Below are 21013 nucleotides of genomic sequence, written 5' to 3' on the forward strand. Positions count from 1 at the left end.
CGGACACAAGATCATGGTACTGCTGCACAGTCTGTGAACTGTCAACCATGGGCAAGCGAGGAAGTACAGTGACAACCCGAATCTGTCTAGACTGTCTGGGTCGTACAGACAACTCCTTATCGGGTTGCTGAGGTTGCCGCACTGCGTCACAACAAGTCACTTCTGCTGGTTGTTGAACGTCTTCCCCGTGACACATTGACTCCGTAAACAAAAAATCCTCTAACAAGGACTAAGCTTGGACTGCATGTCTTGCAACACAGCTCAAGGTCTATGGGAGCAGGTGTGGTAACAGACGGGATTAGCGACTGAAGTGGAACTATTACCTTCCCTGGAAGCATGTTATGCTTAAATAAAAGTCCATAGGAGGCTACGCAGCTAAAGGCTCCCTCCAAATGACAGAGTCCTCAAGGGAATATCAGAAGGAGGGAGAAAAGCACTTTCTCATCTACAGGGACCATATCCGAGAAAAGCTAAGTTCTCTCAGTGAGGGTTTCACTGGTGCAAAAGCAGCAGACTAGAAGGCAACGTTATGAAACTGCTTGACAGTCTAGTGAGTTGGCAACAACCAAAGATGTGTGACTGAGAAGCATGCGGTAAGGTATGCAGAGCATGTTGTATGCAGAGTATGCTGTATGCAGAGCATGCTGTATGTAGAGCATGTTGTATGCAGAGCATGCTGAATGCAGAGCATGCTGTATGCAGAGCATGTTGTATGCAGAGCATGCTGAATGCAGAGCATGCTGTATGCAGAGCATGTTGTATGCAGAGCATGCTGTATGCAGAGCATGCTGTATGTAGAGCATGTTGTATGCAGAGCAAGCTGAATGCAGAGCATGCTGTATGCAGAGCATGTTGTATGCAGAGCATGCTGTATGCAGAGCATGCTGAATGTAGAGCATGCTGTAAGGTAAGCAGAGCGTGTGCATGGCGTTTAACATTTCTCAGAAATTCCATGACCAGTGCTAGAGTGCTTTATGCATGCTTGCATGGGGTTTTAATATCAACATAATATTTACCTTACATTCATAACTCATGATTCATATTTTTGCCATATTTTGCGATATTGTTAAAAATATATTGCAAGGAATACAAATATATTTTTATAAGTAATACAAATAACCTCCATTATCATAATGTTTGAAAATGGAGGTAAGGTATGCTGAACAGCAGAGTCAGAACGAGCTGGAACAACAATAGTTGTGGTTTCCTCTTCAAGACTCTGTTGAGGGAACACCTGAGGCTCAGTCTGCAAAGGCTGATCAAAAGAAGTAGCAGAAGGTAGGCGCATGGGTGGAGGAGGCTGACTCCTGGCATGAGTGGCTGAACTCAAGGGTTGCGCTTGCTGAGTGGTTGGCGGATGCGCAGTAGCAAGTTCCTGAGGAACGAGTTGAGGTTCCTGCGGTGTGAGCTGAGAGCGAAAAGGTAGTGGCTGCGCAGAACGCAGTAAAAGTCTCGCAAGTTGAGGCTCCTGAGGCGCAAGGCTAAGGTGTTGAGGTGCTTGCCTTGAGGAGGGTTGAGCTCGCTGCAGCGAGAGCTGAGGAGACTGACTCATGGATGGGAGAGGTTGTTGTACCTCAAGCGAGTGTTGCCTCACTGGTGGAACAGCAAGTGGAAGCGGAGGAAGAGAGGTATAAGCCTCCTGTTCCCATTGCTGAGGTTGCCTTAAGGAAGGCGGAGGGAGCTGCACACCACTGGGATCAGTAAACTCATAACGTGGCTCAACATCGTACGCCTGGCAGGCGGTACTGCGGTCAGGCGGAGCGAGCGCAGGCGGAGCGAGCGCAGGCGGAGGGAGCGCAGGCGGAGCGAGCGCAGGCGGAGCGAGCGCAGGCGGAGCGAGCGCAGGCGGAGCGAGCGCAGGCGGAGGCGCAACCTTCTCAGCCCAACACTCACGCATCAAGACCGAAAGTTGTGACTGCAAGGACTGCAGTAGAGTCAACTTGGGGTCGGCAGACACTAAGGTCTGCTGAGGTAAAGCCTTAACAGCAGAGATCTGTTGCGGCAGAACCTTACTCCTCTTAGGCGGAGTGCATTCAACTGATGACTGCGGCGAGTCAGAGCTAACCCAATGACTGCATCCGGGTTGTTGAACTCTAACTTCGTACGTCTGGCATAGGTCTGGACTTTACGTTTAAGAGGTCTTGAGACCTGAGACCAGCGTTTTCTCCCCTAAATTTCTTCTGCAGACGAGCAAAATAAGGGCTCAATCGTCTGCGGGTGGGAGTGACGGTCTCTGTAAGACACGCCCGCAACCACCGAGAATACTTCTGTGCGTCGATCAAGGCCTGCCGAACCCTTTTGCCCTTCGACATTGCTTCTCCCCTGGGCTTGGGAGCTTGCAAGAGGTCCCGGACTGGGAGAACGACTGGCACGCACAGAAGTACCCTCACGCACAACACTGACACACTTTGCGCTAATCACTTATCACTTTGATTTTCTGTTTGCACTTATTTCACTGAACTCGAAACTTTAAGTGGTTTGTACCTGAAACACGCAATTCTATCCTTTCTCAAAAGTTAGTAATTGCGAAAACAGAATTACAATGTAACAGAAAAATCTAATGAAAGATAAATAATTCAGTGGCTGGAAAGAGACTAAACACTAGATCACTCTAGAAACGTTTACCTTCTTCCCCTAAAGAGACTAGGGAGAAGAGCAAAAACGATAACAACGTTACTCGCTTGAATGAAACGTTTATCCTCCTCTTTCTCCCTCCGTCTCTATCTCTCTCTCTCTCTCTCTCTCTCTTGACTTAGAACCTGAGAGAAGAGCCCAATCATATATATCGTTAAAACATATTATTGTTAAAGGAAAAAACTGAAATATTTCCCAAAATGAAAAGTTCCTTTATTAGAATTAAAACCATTAAGTTAAGAAAGAATGAACAAAACGCTAGACACGGTTACTCTTACTGCAACGTGACACCGTGAAAATTCTTTCTCTATCGTAACGATAGAGCGCAAGTTGAACGTTCTGAACGTCAACAACTGCAGAGACAAAACAAAACGTTAGTTCAACTTTGAAAACAGTACGAGACTATCAAAGAAATTCTTTCAAAGACATTAAAATAGCATAATATGTTAACAGGTAAAACCGAAATGACGGGCTCAATGTTAATTAACTTCGGTACCAAGAAAAGACCGCCTACTATTAGGAAGGTCGAATATAAACAAATATAAAAATTAATTTTAATAAGTTTATAATAAAAGGAAGTTAATCGAAGAGGCCTATAAGAGGCGGAGAGATATAAAATAAATCTATAACTTTTGTTAAGCAAAATTAAGAAAGAGAGTCTATACTCTCTTAGACACCAACACTTCCGTCTAAGGGAAGGGTCGGCCATTTAAAGGTGAAAGAGAGTTCATACTCTCTTCGTCACCATAATTAATCAAATTAATTCCAAAAGCTAACTAAGCTAATATAGAAGTTTCCAGTATAGCGAATAGCTGCAATTTTTAGAGAAATACTTCACCAAACCGTGAACAATACTCCAAAATCATAAGCGTATCCAAGAACGTCTTGCCGGAAGCACGACAGAGGAAAAAGTGAGGTGGCGTCAACAACAAGTACTGTAGTACCTGGCCACAGGTGGCGCTTGTGAGTACACCCCCTTCTAGTATAGTGATAGCTGGCGTATCCCTCCCGTAGAATTCTGTCGGGCAACGGAGTTGACAGCTACATGATTATCGGGTAAGTTTAATATTGAAAAATAGAATTCTCATCAACATGTTTAATAAATTTCTCACTAAGATACCTAACACTGCATACATATTTTAATTACTGATGTTGCAAAATATAATGCCAAGTCCCCTTATTCAACAGTTGCTTTTCAATTTCTCTCAATTATAGCATCTTTTCTACTCTAGATCTCCTTGAATGAACTGAAAGAAAATATTACTACTATAACCAAAGCCTATGGAAAATCAGACAGCCTATTTACATCTTTCCTGACAAAACAACCTTGGCAGTTGGGGTCTTTAACTATAAAAGCAATTCTGACGTAATAAAAATTATTACTGTGACTTGAACTGGTCTAGTTCTTGAAGGTTTTGCTCTGTACAGTAAACACATCAAATTCAAAGGAAAGCAAATACTAATGGAGGCTGACCAACTTCTCTGACTCCCTAACAATTGTATAGCGCCTAGCCTTAGCACATACAGCATCGAGCACTTTTCCTGCTAGTGACCTGCATTTGCTAAGGAATATAGTACAGCACTGTACATCAAAGTAATAAAGTATGTACCGTATGGTATTTTAAGCAATATTTTTTATTAAAAGTTATTTTTAGCTTAAAGCAACAAATTTCTTTATGCAAATACACATTCTATGCAAAAGTAGCCTTCTGGCTAATCAAGAGGTAATGCTCTAGCCTTACATCCGCATGGACAGCAGATTGAGTCCCATCTTAACCCACGACTTCAAGTTGTTTACTGGTGAGGTTATTGCTGTATTTCCAAGCTACTATTCTAATAAGCATCTCTTCAGATGATATTTGAAATGAAACCTTATACATTTAACCTCTATCAACCTTACCTGTTTACAACCTATATTCTCTGTGCTTATAGTTGCTTCTCGAAGATCTGGGATGCCGCGATTTGCAAACTCCTCAAGCTCTTGTAGCAAAGCTTCTTTTTCATTTGGTGAGGCATCTACGATCTGTTTTAATCTGAATTGGACCTAGAAAGTGAAATGAACTTTAGTCTCATATGCTGCTTGTAAAAAGTATAGTTGTTACGTGTCGTAATCCATAATACTGAAAGTAATTTTAGGGATTATTCTTGGATGTGCATGTTCATGAAAATTGAACATTTTAGAGAACGTGTGGTACACCTTTGTTACAAAGAACTGGTAATGGGAATTTAACAGCCCTTTCCTCTTACAATAAAATTTTGGGCCTTCAATTTTAAGAAGAGTAGAAGACAAAATCACATAAACAAACATATAGGTATATTTTAGAATCTTGAAAGATAATATTGCAACAAATAGATAATATACCAAATAGCAGTTGCAAATCTTTCCTCTAACAATAAAATTTTTGGCCTTCAATTTTAAGAAGAGTAGAAGATGAAATCACATACACAAAAATATGGGTATATTTTAGAATCTTGAAAGATAATATTGCAACAAATAGATAATATGTTATTTTGATTATAAAATAAATTTTTGAATATACTTACCCAATGATTATAATAGCTGCAACTCTGTTGCTCGACAGAAAACTCTAAGGAAAAATTCGCCAGCGATCGCTACACAGGTAGGGGGTGTACCCAACAGCGCCATCTGTCGTCCAGATACCCAGTACTCATTGTAAACAAAGAACTCAATTTTCTCCTCGGTCCACTGCGTCTCTATTGGGGAGGAAGGGAGGGTCCTTTAATTTATAATCACCGGGTAAGTATATTCAAAAATTTATTTTATAATCAAAATAACATTTTTCAATATTTAACTTAGCCGGTGATTATAATAGCTGATTCACACCCAGGGGGGTGGGTAGAGACCAGCAAAATATGTTTACATCATTATGAGCTAAGAATTTTTATTTCATTTTAGAAGTTATCAAAATAACAAAAACAAAATAAATAGGTACCTGGTAAGGAAGTCGACTTGAACAATTACTCTGCCTTTTTAAGTACGTCTTCCTTACGGAGCCTCGCGATCCTCTTAGGATGCTGAGCGACCCCTAGGATCTGAAGTATCAAGGGTTGCAACCCATACAACAGGACCTCATCAAAACCCTTAATCTAGGCGCTCTCAAGAAATGACTTTGACCACCCGCCAAATCAACCAGGATGCGAAAGGCTTCTTAGCCTTCCGGACAACCCAAATACAACATTTCAAGAGAAAGATTAAAAGGTTATGGAATTAGGGAATTGTAGTGGTTGAGCCCTCACCCACTACTGCACTCGCTGCTACGAATGGTCCCAGAGTGTAGCAGTCCTCGTAAAGAGACTGGACATCCTTTAGATAAAAAGACGCAAACACTGACTTGCTTCTCCAATAGGTTGCGTCCATTATACTTCGCAGAGATCTATTTTGTTTAAAGGCCACGGAAGTAGCGACAGCTCTAACTTCGTGTGTCCTTACCTTCAGCAAAGCTTGGTCTTCCTCACTCAGATGGGAATGAGCTTCTCGTATTAACAGTCTGATAAAATAGGATAAAGCATTCTTTGACATAGGCAAAGATGGTTTCTTAACTGAACACCATAAAGCTTCAGACGGGCCTCGTAAAGGTTTAGTTCGTTTTAAATAGAACTTAAGAGCTCTTACAGGGCATAAGACTCTTTCTAGTTCATTTCCAAACATATTCGATAAGCTTGGAATATCGAACGATTTTGGCCAAGGTCGAGAAGGCAGCTCGTTTTGGCTAGAAAACCAAGTTGTAGAGAACATGTAGCCGTTTCAGATGAGAATCCGATGTTCTTGCTGAAGGAATGAATCTCACTGACTCTTTTAGCTGTGGCTAAGCATACCAGGAAAAGTGTCTTTAAGGTGAGATCTTTCAGGGAGGCTGATTGTAGCGGCTCGAACCTGTCTGACATAAGGAATCTTAGTACCACGTCTAAATTCCAACCAGGTGTAACCAAACGACGCTCCTTCGTGGTCTCAAAAGACTTAAGGAGGTCCTGTAGATCTTTATTGTTGGAAAGATCTAAGCCTCTGTGACGGAAGACTGATGTCAACATGCTTCTGTAACCCTTGATAGTGGGAGCTGAAAGAGATCGTTCTTTCCTCAGATATAAGAGGAAGTCAGCTATTTGAGTTACAGAGGTACTGGTCGAGGATACGGATACTGACTTGCACCAGTTTCGGAAGATTTCCCACTTCGATTGGTAGACTCTAAGGGTGGATGTTCTCCTTGCTCTAGCAATCGCTCTGGCTGCCTCCTTCGAAAAGCCTCTAGCTCTCGAGAGTCTTTCGATAGTCTGAAGGCAGTCAGACGAAGAGCGTGGAGGCCTTGGTGTACCTTCTTTACGTGTGGCTGACGTAGAAGGTCCACCCTTAGGGGAAGTGTTCTGGGAACGTCTACTAGCCATCGAAGTACCTCGGTGAACCATTCTCTCGCGGGCCAGAGGGGAGCAACTAGCGTCAACCTTGTCCCTTCGTGAGAGGCGAACTTCTGCAGTACCTTGTTGACAATCTTGAACGGAGGGAATGCATATAGATCTAGATGTGACCAATCTAGGAGAAAGGCATCTATATGAACTGCTACTGTGTCCGGGATTGGTGAGCAAAATATTGGGAGCCTCTTGGTCATCGAGGTTGCGAAGAGATCTATGGTTGGCTGGCCCCAGGTGGCCCAAAGTCTCTTGCATACATCCTTGTGGAGGGTCCATTCTGTTGGAATTATTTGTCCCTTCCGACTGAGACAATCTGCCATGACATTCAAGTTGCCTTGGATGAACCTCGTTACTAGTGATATGTTTAGACCTTTTGACCAGATGAGGAGGTCCCTTGCGATCTCGTACAACGTCAGAGAGTAGGTCCCTCCTTGCTTGGAGATGTACGCCAAAGCCGTGGTGTTGTCCTAGTTCACCTCCACCACTTTGCCTTGAAGGAGAGACCTGAAGCTTTTCAAGGCCAGATGTACTGCCAGTAGCTCCTTGCAGTTGATATGCATTGTCCTTTGACTCGAGTTCCATATTCCCGAGCATTCCCGACCGTCTAATGTCGCACCCCAGCCTACGTCCGATGCGTCCGAGAAGAGAACGTGGTTGGGAGTCTGAACAGCCAGGGGAAGACCCTCTCTTAGGTTGATATTGTCCTTTCACCAAGTCAGACAAGACTTTATCTTTTCGGAAACCGGGATCGAGACCGCTTCTAGCGTCTTGTCCTTTTTCCAGTGAAAAGCTAGATGGTATTGAAGAGGACGGAGGTGTAGTCTTCCTAGTGACACAAATTGATCCACGGATGACAGCGTCCCTACCAGACTCATCCACAGCCTGACTGAGCAGCGTTCCTTCTTCAGCATCTTCTGGATGGATAGCAGGGCTTGATCTATTCTGGGGGCTGATCGTCTTGTTGTTCAGCAACGTCCTCATCAGAGGGTTCCTCATCCGAAAACTGATGAGGAAACGGCAACGGAGTGGGCAACGTCTGGCTCGCTGAGTCCGGTCGCACTGGTGGATGCGTGACGGAGCCGGACGCAATATCATGGAACTGCCGCACAGTCTGTGAACTGTTAACAACCATGGGTGCGCGAGGAAGCACAGCGTCAACCCGAGACTGTCTAGACCGTCTGGGTTGTGCAGTCAACACCCTACCGGGTTGCTGAGGTTGACGCACTGCGTCAAAACAAGTCACCTCTGCTGGTTGTTGAACGTCCTGAACGTCAACAACCACCTCCGAGCGTCGCTTAACGTCAACGTGCGGCTGGCAACCCACACTGGGTCGCATCGGTGGAGGAACCACCTCAACTGGCAGACGCGAGTAGGTTACCTCAGCGTCAACAGGGCGCACAACCGACCGGTTGGAAGGTTGTTGGCCAGAAGGTTCTTCTCCGCATTAAAGTCCTCTATCAAGGACGCAAGCTTGGACTGCATGTCTTGCAGCAAAGCCCATTTAGGGTCTACGGGAGCAGGTGTGGCAACAGACGGGGTTAGCGACTGAGGCGGTACCGTTTACCATCCCTGAAAGCCTTGTTATGCGTGACATAATTGTACAGCAAAACTTCAAAGGCTCGAAAACAGCTGTGAAGTTGACCTGTAAACAACTTGGAGCGTCTCCTGGCCAGGCGCCAGGGAGAGTCTACGAGAATTGAGAAGTCTATCTGGGCAGAGGCATGAACTCCCAAGCCGAGAACTTCTCTCGTGTCAAATCAGACTCTCGCTCTATGAACCAGTTTAAAAGAAGGGAAAGCAAAGGCTGTATCCCCCAAACTCCTCCTGGTGAAAAACCAGTCGCCTAGCCAACGTAACGCTCTCTAGGAGAGCGAGAGAGCACTAGCTTAAAAACAACGGCTTCGAAGTAGCTAGGCCTAGTGTAAGCTCTGACGTTTAGGCGAACGAGGAGCAGCAGTTACAAAAAGATCCGGACGAAGATCCTTAAAAAAAAATCATCATGATTTAATTAAAGTCCATAGGAGGCTAAGCAGCTTTAGGCTCCTCTCCATCTGACAGAGTCCTCAAGGGAATATCAGTAGGAGGGAGAACAGCAACTTCCTCATCTACAGGAACCTTGTCCGATAAAAGCTGAGTCTCAAGCAAGGGAGAGACCTACCGTGGTGGCAATGCTTTACAAGCAGAGTCCACACTCACTGGTGCATTAGTAGCGGACCAGAACGCAACGTCATGTAACTGCTTGACAGTCTGTGAACTGTCAACAACTGAACTGTCAACCACAACAGGTGCGTGAGGACGCACAGCGTCCACTCGAGACTGCTTTGACTGCCTAGACTGAGCAGTCAAAACAACTCTAGAATGCGGAGGTTGACGCCCAGCGTCAAAACAAGTCAACTCCGATTGTTAGTGAACGTCTAGAACGTCAACAGGAGCGTCAGCAAGTGGCCCAACGTCCAAATGCGGCTGAAAAACCACACGAGACCGCATCGAGTGTGGTTCTAAACAACCTGACTGACGTGACTAAGCTACGCCAACGTCAACAATAAGCACAAAGGAACGTTAGGTTGGCTGAAAGCCAGGATATCGATGAGATAAACGGCTAGACTCAACGGACTAATCGGTAGAATAGTCTTCCATAAGGGAGGCAAGCATATACTGCATGTCTTGCCATACAACCCATTAAGGATCAACGGAAATGGTTGTGGTAAGAGACGAGGGTAACGTCTGTGACCGCAACACTTTGCCTACAAAAAAAAGACTCTCGGAGTCTGTGTTACGCTTTTGTTAGGCGGCGAGCAGTTATCCGATGACTGCATAGGGTCAGAGCTGTCCTAATGGTTGTAACCAGGATGCTGGACCAGTCCTGAAAGGACTGACTTTCGCTTAAGGGCTTCGAAACCTTGTGACAGGTTTCTTATGCGAAAAGCCTTCGGATGACGAGGAGAAACAACGTCTCTCTCGTCTTATGGTAGGGGAGATCTTGGTAAGATACACCCGATACCATAGAGGGAAAAACGTCTGTTCGTTGGTCAAGGCCTCTCGAACCCATAAGTCGTTTGACATTACTTCTCCCCTGGGCTTGGGAGCATGTAAGAGGTCCCGGACTAGGTGAACGACAGGCACGAACAGACGAACCCTCGGACGCAACACTGTAACACTTTGCGCCTCGGACGCAACACTGTAACACTTTGCGCATATCACTTTATCACTTCGATTTTCTGTTTTGCACTTATTTCTACCTGAAACACGCAATTCTACTCTTCATTAAAAGGTAGTAATTGCGAAATCAGTCGTATAATGCAAGCTCATTAATACCAGCAAAAAACAGAAAACATATTTAAGATAAAAAAATTCAGTGGCTGGGAAAGAGACTAAACACTAGTTCATATAACTACGTTTTCAATCTCTCACCGCACATAGCCTGGGGACGAGAATAAAAACCTAAAAACGTTTTATCCTTCCTCCCCGTACAGCGACTAGGGACGCGAGTAACACGAGAACAACGTTACCCGCTTGAACGGAACGTTTTCTCTCCTCTCTCTCCCTCCGTCTCTATCTCTCTCTCTCTCTTTCTCTCTTGATTTCGCACCTAAGAGAAGAGCCCAATTATATTTCGTCAAAAAAACATGTTATTTGACTAAAGGAAAAAACTGAAAGGTTTTTCAAATAAAAAGTTCCTTTAAATTAGAATTTAAAACATTTAAGCTAAGAAAGAATGAACAAAACGTCAGAATCGATTTACTCTTACTGCAAAGTGAAACCGTGATACACTCTCTCTCTATCGTAACGATAGAGCGCATGTTGAACGTCCTGAACGTCAACAACTGCGTAGCATAAAAAAACTAAACGTTAGTTCATCTTTGAAAACAGTACGAAGACTATCAAAGAAATTCTTTCATAAAATATTACATTTAAAAAGTTTTAAATCCTTAGCTCTTTAAAAGCTAATTACGATATAAAGGGCTCAACGTTGATTAACTTCGGTTTCCAAGTTAGGACCGCCTACTCTCAGGAAAGGTCTATATAAACAAAACATTAAAATTTATTTTTATATGTTTATAATAAATGGAAAGTTAATCGAAGAGGCCTAATAAAGGCGGAGAGATATAAAATATATAGAGGAAAATCTATAACGTGATAAGATAATTACTAAAAGCCTAAACACACTTCCGTCTAAGGGAAGGGTCGGCCATTTTAAAAGTGAAAGAAAGTCCATACTCTCTTTGTCACCATAATTAAATCTATCCAAAACGATTTCAAGATTTAAGATGAAGATAAAACACCTGCATAGCGAAAGCTCAAAACTAGAATAAAGTACTTCACCAATTAGTTGTGAAAAAACTCCAGTTTAGCAACAGCGAATAAGAGCGTCTTGTCGATAGCTCGACAGAGAGAAAATTGAGTTCTTTGTTTACAATGAGTACTGGGTATCTGGACGACAGATGGCGCTGTTGGGTACACCCCCTACCTGTGTAGCGATCGCTGGCGAATTTTTCCTTAGAGTTTTCTGTCGAGCAACAGAGTTGCAGCTATTATAATCACCGGCTAAGTTAAATATTGAAAAATACCTAATAGCAGTTGCAAATCTTTCCTCTAACAATAAAATTTTTGGCCTTCAATTTTAAGAAGAGTAGAAGACGAAATCACATACACTAAAATATGGGTATATTTTAGAATCTTGAAAGATAATATTGCAACAAATAGATAATATACCTAATAGCAGTTGCAAATCTTTCTTCTAATAATAAAATTTTTGGCCTTCAATTTTCATAAGAGTAGAAGACGAAATCACGTACAGTAAACAAACATACAGTATAGGTATCTTTTAGAATCTTGAGAGAGAAAATATTGCACATACTGTAGTAGATAATATACCTAATAGCAGTTGCAAAGTGGACATCGCACATCAGTCGAAGGTAGTATCACACAAAAATGAACATGCATAAACAGCATTTTAACAAGGGTTCAATTCAGAAGCAGGATAGCTGGATAGTATATGAATATGCGACACTAAATCTAACCTTCTTTTATTACCTGGATACAAAATGTTCTTTTAACATAAACGAAGTCCTTACACTATGAGATGAAAGATAAAACCTTTTACTGTACTTAGCATCAATCACTTCCAACTAATATAGTAATTAAAATAACTAAGGATATAACTGCAATGAGAAAAGTAAAAGTAATTACTGTAAGTAGGTTAACGAGCCTTTTCTAGCTTGTTTTTCTTAAAAGATGACAGCACAAGACTCGTACTCTAGCGTCAATTGAAATATAAAATTTCAAAGAAATCGTGTTGCTTTCTGAAACAACCACAATTTACAGTAACTGTAATTCACAGCCATACCTGTGCAAAATGAGATGTAAGGGACATTAAAGAGTTGGTAAGCTGCTCCTGCTCTTCTTCCAGCTGCTGTAGTCTCTCTTCTTCACCAGACTGCTTAAATCTCCTGCTCCTGTAATGGTATAAACAAACCTAAAATCAGACATGCGGGACCCAATATAATGCACTAAAAACCTCAAGTCCAAAGACTCCTCATCCAAAACGAAAAAATTTCTGGCAATTGACGAGTAAAGTTTTTTTTTTCTGGGTGAAAGTAATAAAATCTAGATTCATGTCTCGACTATTCATCAACTGTCTCAAATGAGTTTTATTCATGACAGATGTATACTGACTGATATCTTACTCTTGTAAGATATAAACCAACTCTCAAAGAGACTGGAATGGAATTTTGAATGATTTTTCAAATAACTGTGTGACCATTTTTCTTATTCAAACTCACATCAGAAAAGTAGATTTAAGATTCATAATGAGTTCAGAATGCAAACCTCAAGATTTTATATTTTTGTCAATCAGCAGTTACAAAATCAGATTCATTGTGGTGTAGCAATGTGGTTTTAGCTTTCTGGAAGTGCTGTAAATGTTAAAGAGGCTGTCAGAGAAAAGATATGGCAGTGATAACTTTCTGGAAACGTAAACGTTGTAGAGTTACACATCTAGAACCTCTGCCTTGAATATTCCTAAGGCCAAAACATATAGAATGTACCTCAAATTTAATAGGATACCTGAAAGTTGTCATTGAGAACTTATAAAGGCCAAGTATTGTCAAATAATGAAGAGAGATTTCCAGTTCAGAAAACAACATCCACTTCCAGGATTTTCCCAAAAGTATTTATCCCAATGGGCACAAGTTTGTACTTATAGACGATATGGTGATAAGTGATTTGCTCCCTTTCTTACTGAGGGTTTCGTGAAGCACATTACAGTACAAAGGTGATATAATCCCTTCCAATCCCCAATGTTACTGGATTCCATAAGACATCAGACGGTGAAGTGGAGTCAAGGGTATTTATAATGTTAAAATGAAAAAGGATGCTGCTAAACACCGAGTATGAATAATTTCTGAGATACTGTATTGCTTTACTTACTGGTACATTATGACAGTTCTTTTTCTCAAGTACAGTAGTCAAATGTAATCAATATTTCTCTAGTACAAAAATGCAGATTGATATTCAATGATTATTTGTGTTGTATATAAAGTATAACTGTGAAGTAAAGAGTAAAGTGTACCTTGTAAAACTATCAAGTGCATCCACAATGATTGCTTTTGTACATATCTATCGTTTGTCATCTCTTTGCACATTCTTTCTTCCCCTGAACTACATTCTTATATTCTTGTTTCTACATGTTTTAAAAGTTTAAGATATACTTATAACTGGTAGATGCAAGGGATAGGTCAGTGTATTCATCCCCACTGACCATATAAATATACAGTACTGTACTGTATACTGTTTATATGATCAGTTTCCAAGCCCAATCTCCACCAAAAGCAATCAAATATACTTAAACTTTAACAAACACTTTTTACGAATATTGTATGGAGTAAATTAGGATATACTGTATTACATTTCTCCTAAATGTTTAGTTTAAACAGTACTAGAAATCCAAGTTTATAATGAAGTCTAGTGTCAAAAAAAGCATAACTAGGGCCTTAGTTTACTCTGTTTTTTTCTAACAGATTTTATGTTTTTTCTTTACTCATACCATCCACTTAAAACATCAATAAAATTTTGATAGAATAATTACACAATTTACTCACCAACTATACTCAGAACATGAATAAAGCGACCGATTGTCCTCGTCATCGTCCGGAGCACCAAGAGGAGGCCACCTTTCCCCTGTGGGTCGGCCATCCGAGTCCCACTCGTCATCGCCAAAGTCCCTTGGGGAGTAAGATTCCAGCTGTCCAACATTGTCAGAAAGCTTTCCGTCGGCACTTTTAAGATTCTTGAGTCTCACGTTAATGTCATCGTAATTCTTCTCGAAGCCCCTTTCAAAAAAGGATTCTTCTTCTTTGGAATTTGGGTTCATTAAATCACAACCCAGGCTTTCGAATTCTTTATCCTTCAAACAAGAATCTGCGCTGCAATGAACGTCACGGTCAAACGAACTGGTTCGGCTCACGGCTTTGACGAGATCATTAACTTCCTTTTCCCCCACAACAATACTTATCTCATTCTTGCGTTGGTGATCGATATAATTCTGAATCTCAAGATCTTTATTCATTCTGTCAAAGTCGGCAAAATTCATGTCCTTGTCACTAATGCTGTTGGCACTGATGCATTTACCATTTGCCGGATTACCGGACAGAAAGGCTGATGGTCCGATAACGTTAGGTAGACATTCATTTTCAGTGGTCATAGCTGAAAGGGAAAATCATATTTATGAAATCAACACCATAACATCAATAAAATTCTCCTTAAAAGTTTTAAAATTACTTTAGGAAGTTTCTTAACATACATAACCAGCGGTGGGTGCAATATAATGAATAATTAGCATCCTAAACAATCAAAATGAAAAGGTTGCAATTTGTAAATAAAATTCCAGTTATATGGTAAGTCTCTTGAATACATAGCTGAAAGAATGTATTTATTCGATTATTTTGTAGCCCAATTTAATCTCTGGCATTACCTTGGCACTGAAATTGATACTGATAAGCTTATCAAGGACACAAAATGCAAAGTGCAGAATGAGTTACTTGAAAAATATAATATATAACAGTACTGTATTCATGGTTGTGTTAGCCAGATTAATGTAACAAAAATGCATAATGAAAATATATGAACAGTTTATAAGAGTAGACAATTATCAAAACTTCATATAGCATCTACATGGATGTAAAAATTAATAAATCACTGAATGAAGCTACAAATTTCGTATATGTACAAGGCAATCCCTAAGGAATTGATTAGTAAAGAGAAGAGTAGTCTTTCCAGTTTCTAAGTACTGTAGTCACAACGACCAAAGTAGCAAAACCAGCTAGGTAACGTTATAAATTTGGTATGGTATGTTCACTTACAACCAATGAAATTAATTCATACATATGAATGCTTAAAATTCTTTCTTTATAAGTTAAAAGATATTTATCTTTTAATAGGTTTTATTACCTTGAGATTCCAAATAAGACAATGCTTTACAAAAACACTACTTCAAATTTCTATAATATTGTTCCTTAAAATGATAACACAACAAAGAGATGAGCATGTAGCAAAGAATTGTATATCACACAAAGAAAGTATTATCATAACATCATGTTCTTCTATCAAATGACCTATTAAGCTAACCTAATCCTCTAGTAACTAAAATAGATACATGAAGGAACAATTTATGCAAATTTTTCTCAAGAAAAACCCTTTCACTTTTCCAAGACTTAACTTCTTCCAGCATATCACACTTCAACACCTTGACTCAAACTGAACTCTGATCATCATAATTACTACTCTACTAACACAAAGCTCATAGTCTAGCCTCCACCAGTAAATACATTTCAAGGTTAAGTCTCCTATCCCACCACAAAGAACAACTACTCACAAAAGATGAAGCGTTCGTGCTGTTTTCCGAGATCATTAAAACCCAGGGCATTTAGGAGACCAACCCAAAGGTATCTACATGTCAATGTAAAAGCAATTCTTGGAAGCAAAACACTAATGAAGACCCTGTCAATGTAAATATATGACCAACTGGCAACTTGTGCACACTTGTTGGCCTGAAGGACAAATATCTAAACACCTGTTCCTCTTCAAACAAGTGCCAACCACAACACTTGCAAAACAGTCTTTAAAAAAAAAAGATTACAGTACACGAAAAACTTATGATTAAGAAAAAGAATTTGCAGTTAGAAGCAAATGATTACTATGAATGCAAAAACTTTTAGATTTTTTAAATACCTTTTGAATGGAGAATTTTTTTGCACAAACATTCTAGGATTCCAAATATTGGCACTAAATGATACAGTAAACGACAAAAACTGCAATTCATGGTTATATAATTTCTTATAACCCCACAATCAGTATCCACAATGCTTTTACTGTACAGTACAGTCTTAATGCTATGTTTAAATTTCTCTTTGCTATTGTATATATGCAGTAGTCCTCCTTGTCTTTGTTTATACTAACAAATACACAATGTAACAATGAACATTATATATCATTTAGTAGTTTTGTTAGTCTACAAGAAAACATCTGTATGAGGCAAATAGTACAAGCTAAATTACTTGATAAAACCATACTACGTGTCAAGAATTATTCCCTTATCAAAAATCATCATATTTATTTACATGGGGCTTATGACTACTCATTTATTATTGATTTAAAGGTCATGGAGATTAAATCAGGTAAGAGTTACGAATCTGGCCCGTGAACTTTGATATCAGTAAGGCACCAGTCATTAAAATGGACTTATATTCATATATCCAGATTATTATCATTATTACTAGCTAATATACAAACCTAACTGGAAATGCAGGAATCTATGAGCCCAAGAACTCCAACAAGGAAAATATCCCAGTGAGGAGAGGAAATAAGGAAAAAGGTAGAATAGTATGCCTGAGTGTAGCCTCAAGCAAGAGAACTCTAACCCATGAGAGTGGAAGACCATGGTACTGAGGCTATGGCACTACTCAAAACTGGAGAACAATGGTTTGATTTTGGAGTGCTCTTCTCCTATAACATTCCACTAGACAGAGGCATCCCAGTACGTTCTTTCCTCATTCGGAGATGCATAGAAGCGGTAAATTTGTTTAGCTTAGGTCACAGAATGGATCAGAGTATTTTGATGTGGTTTGGTCATGTGGAAGCTCTTCCCATTGAACAGGTTCGTTATGTCGACCACGTTCAAGAGGGAGATGGCAAAGAACACCATACGATCAGCTGTAAGGAAGCCCAATTTCATGCTGTCCTAACCTTGTGAATAAATGGTACTGTACTACTTTATAGCCATGACAAATTTGAAAGTAGTTCGTATTTTTCCTAACGATACAAAGCTGGAACTATTGATATGGATATTACTTTTGGCATATCTGAAATAAGAGCCATAAGACTTTTAGCGAGGGATAACTAACCCAACCGCAAGTTAGCAATGGGGTGGAAAGTAGCGACTACCCCACTCGCTAACACAACTGGCCTGAGCACCGCACCCACTTTGCTTGCAGGCAGGATTTTCTAGGGGGACGGGTGCTGGCGGGTCAATCTATATAAATATGTTATTTTTATTAGTAAAATAAATTTTTGAATATACTTACCCGATAATCATGTAGCTGTCAACTCCGTTGCCCGACAGAATTCTATGGAGGGATACGCCAGCTATCACAATACTAGAAGGGGGTGTACTTACCAGTGCCACCTGTGGCCAGGTACTCAAGTACTTCTTGTTGACACCTCCTCAATTATTCCTCGGTCCACTGGTTCTCTATGGGGAGGAAGGGAGGGTCGATTAAATCATGATTATCGGGTAAGTATATTCAAAAATTTATTTTACTAATAAAAATAACATTTTTCAATATTAAACTTACCCGATAATCATGTAGCTGATTCACACCCAGGGGGGTGGGTGAAAACCAGTGTACAAGATTAAAGGATAGCTAAGTATCCCATATTTCATATAACAGTTATCTCAAATAACAATGAAATAATAAGTACCTGGTAAGGAAGTCGAATTGAACCGTTACTCTGCCTCTTTTTTAAGTTCGTCTTCCTTACTGAGCGCAGCGTTCCTCTTGGAGGCTGAATCAACCCAAAGGTGCCAAAGTATATGGGGTTGCAACCCCTACTAAAGGACCTCTACAAAACCTCTAACCCAGGCGCTTCTCAAGAATGAATAGACCACCCGCCAAATCAAAAGGATGCGGAAGGCTTCTTAGCCTACCGTAACAACCATAAAAACAACAATAAAAGCATTCAAGAGAAAGGTTAAAAAAGGTTATGGGATTAAGGGAATGTAGTGGCTGAGCCCTCACCTACTACTGCACTCGCTGCTACGAATGGTCCCAGGGTGTAGCAGTTCTCGTAAAGAGACTGGACATCTTTAAGATAAAATGATGCAAACACTGACTTGCTCCTCCAATAGGTTGCATCCATTATGCTCTGCAGAGAACGGTTTTTATTAAAGGCCATCGAAGTAGCTACGGCTCTTACTTCGTGGGTCCTTACCTTCAGCAATGCAAGGTCTTCCTCCTTTAAGTGAGAGTGGGCTTCTCTAATCAGAAGCCTTATATAATACGAAACCCCATTCTTGGACATGGGCCTCGAAGGTTTCTTGATGGCACACCATAAGGCTTCTGACTGTCCTCGAAGAGGTTTAGACCTCTTAAGATAAAATTTGAGAGCTCTGACAGGGCAAAGAACTCTCTCTAGTTCGTTACCTACCATGTTGGAGAGGCTAGGTATTTCAAACGATCTAGGCCAAGGACGTGAAGGAAGTTCGTTCTTTGCTAGGAATCCGAGCTGAAAAGAACATGTTGCAGATTCGGTCGAGAAACCAATGTTCTTGCTGAAGGCATGAACCTCACTGACTCTCTTAGCTGTTGCAAGGCAGACGAGAAAAAGAGTCTTGAGGGTAAGGTCCTTGAAGGAAGCTGACTGGAGAGGTTCGAACCTAGGTGACATAAGGAACCTTAAGACTACGTCTAGGTTCCAGCCTGGAGTGGATAGACGACGCTCTTTAGACGTCTCAAAAGACTTAAGAATGTCTTGAAGGTCCTTGTTGGAAGAAAGGTCCAAACCTCTGTGGCGGAGAACTGAAGCCAACATACTCCTATACCCTTTAATCGTAGGGGCTGAAAGGGATCTCTCATTCCTAAGATGTAGAAGGAAGTCAGCTATTTGGGTCACAGAGGTATTGGTAGAGGATATTGAATTGGCTCTACACCAGCTTCGGAAGACCTCCCACTTAGACTGGTAGACTCTACGAGTGGAAACCCTTCTCGCTCTGGCAATCGCACTGGCTGCCTCCTTCGAAAAGCCTCTAGCTCTAGCGAATCTTTCGACAGTCTGAAGGCAGTCAGCCGAAGAGCGTGGAGGTTTGGGTGCAACCTGTCTACGTGAGGTTGACGTAGAAGGTCCACTCTTAGAGGTAGAGTCCTGGGGATGTCGACTAGCCATTGAAGTACCTCTGTGAACCATTCTCTTGCAGGCCAAAGGGGAGCAACCAGCGTCAGCCGTGTCCCTTCGTGCGAGATGAATTTTTGCAGAACTTTGTTTATTATCTTGAACGGTGGGAATGCGTACAGGTCGAGATGGGACCAGTTCAGTAGAAAAGCATCCACATGAACTGCTGCAGGGTCTGGAACAGGGGAACAGTACAGCGGAAGTCTCTTGGTTATGGAGGTGGCAAACAGATCTATGGTAGGTTGACCCCACAAGGTCCAAAGTCTGTTGCACACACTCTTGTGGAGGGTCCATTCCGTGGGAATGACCTGATTCCTTCTGCTTAGGCGATCTGCTGAGACGTTCATATCGCCCTGAATGAACCTCGTGACCAGAGTGAGGTTTAGACCTCTTGACCAAATGAGGAGGTCCCTTGCGATCTCGTATAGGCTCCTCGAATGGGTCCCTCCTTGCTTGGAGATGTAAGCCAAGGCTGTGGTATTGTCTGAGTTCACCTCCACCACTTTGCCTAGCAGGAGGGACTTGAAGTTCAACAGGGCTAAATGAACTGCTAGTAGCTCCTTGCAGTTGATGTGGAGTAATCCCTGTTCTTCGTTCCACGTTCCCGAGCATTCCCGTCCGTTCAAGGTCGCACCCCAGCCCGAGTCCGATGCATCTGAGAAGAGATGAAGATTGGGGGTCTGAATAGCCAACGATAGACCCTCCCTGAGAAGGAGGTTGTGCTTCCACCACAGGAGAGTGGTCTTCATCTCTTGGGTGATTGGGATAGAGACTGCTTCGAGAGTCGAACCCTTGTCCCAATGAGCTGCAAGATGGAATTGAAGAGGGCGGAGGTGGAGTCTCCCTAGCTCGACGAACAGGGCCAGTGATGAAAGGGTCCCTGTGAGACTCATCCACTGTCTCACCGAGCAACTGCTCCTCTTCAGCATGCTCATGATGCACTCTAGGGCTTGGCTTATCCTGGGGGCCGATGGAAAAGCCCGAAAATCCTGACTCCGAATCTCCATTCCCAGGTACACAATGGATTGGGAGGGAATGAGTTGAGACTTTTCTATGTTGACTAATAGACCCAGTTCTCTGATTAAGTCTAAAGTCCAATTGAGATTCTCCAGACAGCGACGACTCGTGGAGGCTCTCAACAGCCAGTCGTCTAAGTAGAGGGAGGCTCTGATGTCCGATAAGTGTAGGAATTTTGCTATATTCCTCATCAGATGAGTAAAGACCATAGGAGCTGTGCTTAGGCCAAAACACAGGGCTTGGAACTGGTAGACAACCTTTCCAAAAACGAATCTCAGGAAAGGTTGGGAGTCTGGATGAATAGGAACGTGAAAGTAGGCATCTTTCAAGTCCAACGAGACCATCCAGTCCTCCTGCCTGACCGCTGCTAAGACCGACTTCGTCGTCTCCATCGTGAACGTCTGCTTGGTGACATACGCGTTGAGCGTGCTGACGTCCAGCACCGGTCTCCAACCTCCTGTCTTCTTGGCCACAAGAAAGAGATGGTTGTAGA

At 41.7% G+C, this 21013-nt stretch overlaps 1 protein-coding gene across 3 annotated transcripts in view; it reads right to left on the reverse strand.

The window, feature by feature from the left end:
• The window catches only part of LOC137625289 (RUN domain-containing protein 1-like), an 80189-nt gene that overhangs the window by 23362 nt on the left and 35814 nt on the right, over positions 1 to 21013 (reverse strand). Inside the window, exons 1-4 of one of the 3 annotated variants that reach the window (XM_068356100.1) lie at positions 15932 to 16119; positions 14160 to 14763; positions 12407 to 12515; positions 4535 to 4678 (exon numbers count right to left, since the gene is read on the reverse strand). In XM_068356100.1, coding sequence (XP_068212201.1) covers positions 4535 to 4678; positions 12407 to 12515; positions 14160 to 14761 — 855 coding nt within the window. In that variant the 5' untranslated portion in view covers positions 14762 to 14763; positions 15932 to 16119. Of the gene's footprint in view, positions 1 to 4534; positions 4679 to 12406; positions 12516 to 14159; positions 14764 to 15775; positions 15823 to 15931; positions 16120 to 21013 lie in introns of those variants that run through there. The other 2 variants (XM_068356099.1, XM_068356098.1) reach the window with 2 other exon arrangements.

This window comes from Palaemon carinicauda, chromosome 32 (assembly GCF_036898095.1).
Source record: "Palaemon carinicauda isolate YSFRI2023 chromosome 32, ASM3689809v2, whole genome shotgun sequence".
Classification (NCBI taxonomy): domain Eukaryota; kingdom Metazoa; phylum Arthropoda; class Malacostraca; order Decapoda; family Palaemonidae; genus Palaemon; species Palaemon carinicauda.